Source organism: Arvicanthis niloticus, chromosome 4, assembly GCF_011762505.2.
Source record: "Arvicanthis niloticus isolate mArvNil1 chromosome 4, mArvNil1.pat.X, whole genome shotgun sequence".
Lineage (NCBI taxonomy): Eukaryota > Metazoa > Chordata > Mammalia > Rodentia > Muridae > Arvicanthis > Arvicanthis niloticus.
Window position 1 is genome coordinate 70,881,591 of NC_047661.1, and position 9,330 is coordinate 70,890,920.

At 38.3% G+C, this 9,330-nt stretch overlaps 1 protein-coding gene across 2 annotated transcripts; it reads right to left on the reverse strand.

The window, feature by feature from the left end:
- Positions 1 to 7,312: 7,312 nt before the first annotated feature.
- On the reverse strand, positions 7,313 to 9,012 carry Lce6a (late cornified envelope 6A). Of its 2 annotated transcripts, none has more exons than XM_076932094.1 (2): positions 8,947 to 9,012; positions 7,313 to 7,909 (listed from the first exon to the last, which is right to left on the reverse strand). In XM_076932094.1, exon 2 carries the CDS (start codon positions 7,886 to 7,888, stop codon positions 7,643 to 7,645), a length of 246 nt encoding a protein of 81 aa, XP_076788209.1. In that variant the 5' UTR covers positions 7,889 to 7,909; positions 8,947 to 9,012; the 3' UTR covers positions 7,313 to 7,642. The 2 variants fall into 2 exon arrangements, with proteins under 2 accessions (XP_076788209.1, XP_076788208.1); XM_076932093.1 differs by lacking the exon at positions 8,947 to 9,012 and adding an exon at positions 8,485 to 8,579 and having other exon boundaries at positions 7,314 to 7,909.
- Positions 9,013 to 9,330: the final 318 nt, after the last annotated feature.

Below are 9,330 nucleotides of genomic sequence, written 5' to 3' on the forward strand. Positions count from 1 at the left end.
CAGCTGTGCAATCCCTTTGTTTTTTGGCAAATGTAATGATCTCCTCTTTAGATTCTGCCTTCTGTGCTTACCTTGAGTCAATCTTTGGAAGCAGGCAATTGCTAAAATGAACTATTAGAAAACCATGTGTGTGGATATCATTACCAAATGCTACTTGTTAGTCCTAAGACTAGAAGGGGTGAGGACATTTTTTTCATTCTGCTTATAATTTTCTTCCAGGCAAAGATCCCAAGAAAACGTTCCTAAATTTTTCAAGAAAGGAGACTCTACCACCTAGAGCAGCAGAGGATATCCCCATGCAGCTTCATTCTTGTACTAATGTAAAAATGTGAGCTTCTCCCACTCGGGAGACAAGATCACTGCCTCCATCCCTCTCTTTTATTAAGAATGTTATACTGATAAATTCCCTGGCTTATCATTACCCTTCAGTCATGAACTCACCATTGACTCTCTACTACACCAAAAGGAGATGGCCCAACCTCAAAAATGATTTCCTACAATGAGCGTGTTCTAAGAGGAAGATAAGGAAGAGGATTCATTTGCCCATTGCCCCCTTTTCAAGAGGTACATCCACTTGGAAAAGCAATGTTATCTTAAACTAGCAGACTCTATACTCCAAAGAACACAGGACAGAAATTACAAAGCCACAGTCTTGTTGCTTGGGTTTTGAAAATTCTCTGTCCTGTCATTTCTGAGCTTGTGTTTATAGTCTCAGATATGGTGGTTCATGCAAAGAGAACCTCCCACATCTTCACATTTCTGTAGTAAACACCTATATTCCCCATATTTTATTTTCCTCTTTTAACAGTGCTGAGTTGAGTTTATTGCCTACAAAAATTACAAAGTTCAAAATCAAATATATATCAGTTTCTAGGTTCTAGGGCAGTAGGGCCACCCAAACAAGGAACTGCCTGGAATAGGGAAGCTGTGGTGTCAGCCTCCATCCTGGCTCAGTAACAGATGAGGAATTCCACATCTGCTTGCTCAAGAGCCACAGGAGGAAGTCATTTCGAATGCAGATCCCTCATCTCCAACTAGGACCTGTTAGAGTATAATCTCCAAGGAGTTAGAATAAGTGTATGCAATCTTAAAATACTTTCTGGGTAATTCTGCCTGATTTGAAAAGTCTCAGTGTTCCATACAGCAGGGACATGGATAGACCTTACAACATTCTGATGACATTTCTGCTCCCACCTATCATCTTCCTCTGAGCTCCTTCAGAGAATTTCATGGATAGCTGAAATATGAACAAAACTCAGGACTTTCATCCTTGGAGAGTCCTGAGCTAACATCAAGTGTGGTTGTCTAATCAAGTTCTTATGCCTTGCAATGAGCTTTGATACTTTAATGGAAATGCTTTCATTAAAAGAACTCATTATGTCATTAAGGAAGTCCCCCCCACCTCTTTTTAAGGTTTTTTTCTTAGGATTTGTTCCCAACAGGTGTATATGAGCAGATACTAAAGAATATTAATAATACTTAAAATGTAGTTTTTAATGTAGTTTATTCATTCCAAAATTTTACTGAGTTAGTCACAAATAAAATATCTTACTTAATTTGGTTATGTGCTAAAGAGCTAAATGTTCCAAGAAGTCATCTTAACATGCAGGGTTCAAATGTGAGCAGGGTCAATACTAAATCCCAGGTCAACTGTTTATCATCCCAGTGTTAATGTTTGAGACTGAATAAAGAAGAGTGAGCACAAATTAGCTGCTCACAACACACTCTCTGTCGAATGTCTGCAATTGGATCATTTTGCCTCAAATCCATGCTTGAACTCCTATTAACTGTGGAACATAAACTTTCACTTGACTTCTTGCATTAATTACTGACCTGTAAAGCAAAGATTACAATTATTTTTCTCCATAGAGTTGCTGTGAGAGTTAAGTCAGTGTTTGGAAACATTCTTATCATCATCATCATCATCATCATCATCATCATCATCATCATCATCATCACTACTAAAACTACTACTAAAACTACCACTACTTTGAATTTGTTATCCTCTGTGTCAAAACCCTCAGTATTTAGATTAGAGATATGCACCACTACATCTGACTTAGCAATACTGAGAACCTATCTTTTTCATTGCTCCAAATATTTACACATACCCATACATTTTTGAATTAAGTACAAACCCAGGGTTCTCTAGAGAAAGGGATGAATCAGGATCTAAGGCAGAGAACCAAAAAGTTGCAATGTTCTCACCAGTGAACCAGTTGTATGATACTAAAGGAGCATGAAAGGAGCAAGGAAAGAGCGACCCATGCTAGAACAATGGTTTTCTTATGAACTGGCAAATTTGAATATTTATTTATTCTTAGCTGCAAATATTCATTGTATGAATTCATTAAGTACAATCTGTTTTAAAACATATATTGAGTGATATAACTAAGTTAACTGACATGCACTGCTTAACAGAGTTAACATTCTGTTATGGTATGAGCATTTGAAGTCCTCTGTCTGCCTGTCTGTCTTCTTTCAGTCTTTCTGTCTGGTTTTCATCTATCTATCATATCTATCTATCTATCTATCTATCTATCTATCTATCTATCTATCTATCTATCATGTATCTATTTCATCTATCACTAATCTATCTGTCATGTCTGCCTGCTTTAGCTGTATCTGTATTAGGAATTTCGTGAAACATAAAATTTGTGTTTTCTATTATTTAGTATAATACAGAGTTACACTGTGTTTTTAACATTAAAATGAAACCATAATATTGACATACTCAAAAAACCTCACAATATAAGCATTTCTTATGAACATACACATATTAGAAAATTATGAAGCTGGTACAAATCTCTATGAACCAAAATGATCATGTAAACACTGCCTTTCTTTCCCATCAATGTTTTGAGGTGAATATGATGCCACCAAAACAGTGTGTTTATGTGTATGTGTATATGGGTATGTGTAAATATTTGAAGTGTGACTAGAGCAAGGAGTCTCTGGACTGTCTAGGAAACATGAATAGGCTGAAATATTGGGAACCATTCTTGTTAAAATTAGTTTCTGTCACACTTTGTTCCATTGTTATTTGGAAAGGTCTGTCTTCAATGATGATTAGAAATAAATTTTAGGGGAAAATTTTTATATATATGATAAACACAATCACCCAAGCACTGATACTGCTCATTTGACATATTCTTTTCAGAAACATTTACAAGTGTGTCAACTATTTAAAATCAATATTTAGAAACATATCAACTAAACAGAGGCATCTAAAGAGCAACACAGCAATGTTCACAGGAGACTACTGTTCACAAAATGAAGTTCTTTTTCTTCAGTCAAAAAGAGAAATAGAGATTAATGACAATCAAATTACTTAGATATTTGTCAAGTCTGCCAGGGACTTATTCTCTTTATGAAGTTTTTCTACCCTGACTGCAATTGTCTTTTAACAAAAGACCTACTCTTGTTGTTAAACAGAGGAAATCCCTCTTCCTAAAGTATGATTTTCCTAAGCAGAATCATTTCGTAATCTCTCAAAAATCAGTTTGAAATTTCCATAGTTGTAGAATTCCAATTCTACAAATGTATTCTAAAACTGAATAACAATCAATAAGATATTCACTATTCTTTGACTTGATATTAAAGCAGTAGAAACAGAATGAATGTAGAACATTAGGAAAGTAGTTATAGTGAGTTACTGACATGTGTCATGTTGGTGGCTGGTACTTGTCAGAGTGAAGGACACTAACAGCTACTCTTTTATTGTTAAGTTTTAATTAGTTTTCATCCTTTATTTTAAAGATTTATTTATGTGTGTTTTTAGAATGAATGAATACACACACACACACACACACACACACACACACACACACACCACACATGCCTGATTTTAGCAGGAGCCAGAACAGAATCACTGTAGTAACTGCAGTTACAGTCAGTTGTGAGCAGCTGTGTGGAATCAAATTCAAGTCTTCTGCAATAGTAGCTAGTGCTCTTAACCACTGAACCATTTCTCTAACTCATTTTCCTTTATTTTTAAAAACTCATTATATTTTTTTATATATTTGCCACATATGTGTAGATACTGGAAAGAATCAGAAGACAGCATTATATGCTCTAGAGCTGGAGGTACTGGTAGCTGTGAGCCACCTCATGTGGCTGCTAGGAACAGAACTTAGTCATTTTAAAGAGCAGAAAGATCTCCTCGCCACCTCTTTAGCCCCTACTCAGTTTTACACAGTACACTGTAGAATATTACAAAAAGATCCTAGTGTACCATTTTTAAAGGTTAGAACATGTAGATAAAAAGTTACTAGTTGTGATAATTTGGGGAATGATACTATTTTAATTTATCTTAATCATCTTATTTATGTTTATCAGCATTAATTTTTTTTCAGCATTGTGGATTTGACACATGGCTTCACACGTTTCTGTCAAATGCTCTACCATTTTTCTCATTCTCCCACATTAACAACATCAAAAGACTTGCATCATCTCCTTTATAGGTACAATTACACATACATAGTAATGTGTAATCATGACACATATTTACACATGGATATGGGTCATAACAAAGGTAAAGTCAGCCTCCAACATCATGGGGATGGCTGTAAAAATAAGCATCCTATAGACTGGAAATTATATGCTAATTTTTGAAAATAGTCAATAGAGACAATAAAATCTATTGGGTTAGATACTTCAGAAATTTACGTCAATGAAAACTCTGGACTTTAACTTCACATGAGACTTAGCAGAAACTGAAGTTGCCTCCAGACCTTATAATGTGTATCATGTTCCCTTACAAGGCAGGCTACTAGAGTCTAGGCTTGGGACTAGATTTTCCCCTTAAGAATGATACTTTAATAGTTGAAATTTTATAACGTTAAAGTCAGTAAAATCAGCTGGTGGGTTTAGCATAGGCATTGAGGTTATAAACTCCTGTCTGTCATCTTTCCTGGAGCTCAAGCTGCACTGACGCTCAGACTATTGACACATGTCCCCATTGCCTTGTCTTAGCTTTTTCTTTTCCCATTGAAAGGCACTTCCAGCCACACCCCAGGACCCTAGTCTGCCTGCATATAAATCGATCCATTCTTATCTCCTTGTAAAAAGCTCAAGTCCAAGTGGATCTAGGACCTCCACATAAAAACCAAAACACTGAAACTAACAGAAGAGAAAGTGGGGAAGAGCCTTGAATACTTGGGCACAGGGGAAAAGTTTCTGAACAGAACACCAGTGGCTTTTGCTCTAAGATAAAGAATTGACAAATGAGACCTCATAAAACTGCAAAGCTTCTGGAAGGACACTGTCAATAGGACAAAATGGCAACCAACAGATTAGAAAAATATCTTTACCAATCTTACATCTGATAGAGTGCTAATATCCAATTATACAAAGAATTTAAGAAAATAGTCTTCAGACAATCAAATAACCTTATTAAAAATGGGGTACAGAGCTAAAAGAGATTTCTCAACTGAAGAAACTCGAATGTCCAAGAAGCACCCAAAGAAGTGTTCAAAATCTTTAGTCATCAGGGAAATGCAAATCACAAAAACCCCTGAAATTCCACCTCACACTAGTCAGAATGGCTAAGACCAAAATCTCAGGTGATAGCAGATGCTGGCAAGGATGTGGAGAAAGAGGAACACTCCTTCATTGTTAGTGGGATTGCAAGCTGGTACAACCACTCTGGAAATCAGTCTGGTGGTTTCTCAGAAAATTGGACATATCCTTACCTGAGGACCCAGCTATACCACTCCTGGGCATATACCCAGAAGATGCTCCAACATATAAGAAGGACACATGCTCCACTATGTTATCATCCTTATTAATAATAGCCAAAAGCTGGAGAGAACCCAGATGTTCTTCAACAGAGGAATGGATACAAATGGTAAATGGTACATTTACACAATGGAGTATTACTCAGCTATTAAAAACAATGAATTCATGAAATTCTTAGGTAAATGGATGGAACTAGAAAATATCATCCTGAGTGAGGTAACCCAATCACAAAAGAACACACATGGTATGCACTCACTGATAAGGGGATATTAGCCCAAAAGCTCATAATATTCAAGATAAAACTCACAGACTACATGAAGCTCATGAAGAAGGAAGACCAAAGTGTGGGTGCTTTGGTCCTTAGAAGGAGTAACAAAATACTCATGGGAGCAAATATAGAGACAAAGTGTGGGACAGAAACTGAAGAAGGGGATGTCTGGAGACTGTTTCAGCTGGGTATCTGTCCCATGTGCAGTCACCAAAGGCAGGCAGATAATGTTGTGGATGCCAGGAAGTGCTTGCTGACAGGAGCGTGATATAGCTGTCTCCTTAGAGGCTCTGCCAGATCCTGACATATACAGAGGTGGATGCTCACAGCTAACCATGGAACTGATCAAGGAGTTCCCAATGGAGGAGTTAGAGAGAAGACTGAAGGAGCTGAAGGGGTTTGTAGCCCCATGGGGAGAGCAACAATACCAACCAACCAGAGCTCCTAGAGTCTAAATCACCAGCCTGGGAGCACACAGGGAGAGACCCATGACTCCAGCTGTATATGTAAGGGAGGATGCCCTTGCCTGGCATAAGTGAGAGAGGAGATCCTTGGTCCTGTGATGGCTGGATGCCCCAATGTGGGAGAATTTGAAGGCAGGAAAATTGTGGGTGGTGGGTGGGGGCACACTCTCACAGAAGCAGGAGGAGGGGAGATAGCATATGAGGTATCTGGGTGGAATGGGGAAAAGGGATAACATCTGAAATGTAAATAAACAAAATAGCCAATAAAAAAAAAAAAACTTTCTACCCCAGGAAGCCTGTTTTCCTCAATCTGCAAAGGCTCTGTCTTTTCCTCATCTCTCCCTCTAAGATTTACAAACAACTGTTGGTTTGTGCTATCTGAACTTCAGAATATTGTGCTCACTGATGCACAATGCTGCCCTTCATTTTCTCTACATTTTTTCCTTTAAATGTTACTTGTTGTTGTTTATTTTTGAGATAGCAATTTAATTACAATTTCTCCCTTCCTTTTTCTGCCTCTAAAGTGGAGTCTGAACCCTCTTATTTACCCTTTCTCACTCCCCTTCAAATTCATGCCTTCCTTGCTCTTTAACTGCTATTGTATACATATAAGCATGTGTGTGTGTGTGCATCTGTCTGTCTCTCTGTGTGTCTGTGTGCATTCTTAAATATAACCTGTTATGTTTAAATTCTTTTAAACACACTTGAAACATAATAATACATATTTAATAAACATTAATTTTATTAATCTATGTTATTTAAACTGAAATATACCTCCTCTTGCTGGATCATAACATTTCCTAGCAAAAGGTCAAATATCCCACATGCATCTTTAAACACAAAGGTCAGCATACAATAGGTGTTCTACATGAATGTATTATTATGATACTACAGAGAGCTGAAACACAAATTCCTGGAAACTTGTCCCTGTGAGGAGAAGAACCCACTTGAGTGTTCTTTGCATCTCTGACCATGGTCTCAAGAACTCACAGAACTCACAGCCATGCACTATGATCAATTTTATTGTTGAACTGAATGGGTGGGCTGAAGATAGAAACAAGAAATGTTTTTCTAGGCAAGAGAGGTAGAGGGTCTGACCTTCCTGGTTGAATTCATGAGTTTAGGTGGAAACATCACTGTAGCTATTTACCCTCCTTTGTGCCCAGGTTTTTTAGCACTCTTCTTCTTTGCAGTGGTAGGTGGTACCACCTCTAAGACAACGAGGTTGTGGGTGGTGAACTTTTTTGCGGCTAACAGTGTTCCTAAGCTTCAGCCTTTTTGAGTGGGAAGAACAGCCTGCTGAACAAGAAGTCCCGCAAGATGTTGAGCAGGTAGTCAGACAGAGGTTTGGGCCTTTGGGAGGTGAACAATTGGGAGCATTTGGGAGCTCTGAAGGTTGTTGCCTCTGCTGTGACATTACTCAGCTAAAACGTTAAATCTGGGGAAGAAAAAAAAAGAACATACTGAAATATCAGAGACTGGAAGTGTAAATCATTTTTCTCAAGATATGAGGCTGCCAGCAGTGGAGCCAGCATTAGCAACTCAGAGAAGACTATCGCAGGAGGAAGAACAGTAGCCTCACAGTTGAGCACATCAGGAGTAAATTCTGTGAGAATTTCTAAGAATTTGTCAATTATCAAGTTAGTAACTTATCCTCTTATAAAAGAAACAATAAGCTTACCTGAACTAATAGGACCCCTTTTTTTCAGTGCTGACGCCCACCATGCTCAAGTGTAAAGAACAAGCACATCTGCTTTTACATTAATTGGTTTCTGGCCTCAGGTTTTCAAGCCTATGTGATATATATCTGCTGTTTCTTTTTCCCTCTAGACCTGTTTCATGTTAGATCATCTCAAGGTTCTTGGCATGTGTTTCCAGATCTTTCCCTCTCCCTGCTACAAATCGTTCCTACCTACTTTAACAAATTGCTGAGACAAAAGAGAAGGTCAAGTCTTCCTTATCAAAGCCTTAGCAAGTGACACCCAGTGCCTCTTCAACCCAAAATAGCCTTACCGTCCCAGAAGATAAGTAGGCAAGTCACCCCCCCGGAGGAGCCTGAGGTTTTATGGGACCAGGGAGGATGATGCTATTTTATACATCCTCCAGTTGAAACCTCCAGGCTACTTGTTATTGAAGGACTGTCATGAAGTGAATGATCTATCTAGGTATTTCATAATTCCCGGGGCAGGATTTCTCATCTGTGTACAGCTGGGGCACATTGCAAAGGTAATTCGGGTAAGCAATCAATGAGAAACCTTCAGGCTGGCTTACGTAGAGGTGAGTACACTGCACAAATCCTATGAGATAAGACAGGATGGGAACTGGATGAGGACTGCTTCTGAGTTAATGTAGAATGAAAGAGGGAAAACAGTCTTCAGTCTGTGACCAGAGTCTGAGGAAGTTCCTTCTTGTCTCCTGGCACATGGAACTGAACTTTCAGCATGAACTTTCCACCCTGCACCCCAAAGGACTTACCTAATTTTATAGTCATGTCAGAGTCCTATGTCCTCTGTATTCTGTGGATTCTCTCACAGATCTGTTGCTGTCCTAAGTCCTGGTGACCTAGATACATATTTTATCTTGGCTAGTAAGCTGTTTCTGAATGACAGAGTCCTTGTCCTTATCACTTCTGCATTCCTAGAGTGTGATGTTATCCACAATGCATGATAAAAGTACTCACTAATGTTTGATGAACAGCTCAGGATACCTGACTTTATTTAGAACAAAGCTTGTATCTCATGGGAAGAAAAGTCGGAAAATAAAACCCAGATCCTTTTTCTTCATAAATAGATGTTCATTTTATTCCCCTTTTGTGAACCCCATTTCCAAATCTGTGGGTGGACCTTGCCATATAGAATA

Coding starts and splice junctions, on each gene's coding strand:
- Lce6a (XM_076932094.1), bottom strand. CDS start 7,888: ATGTCACAGCAGAGGCAACAACCTTCAGAGCTCCCAAATGCTCCCAAT.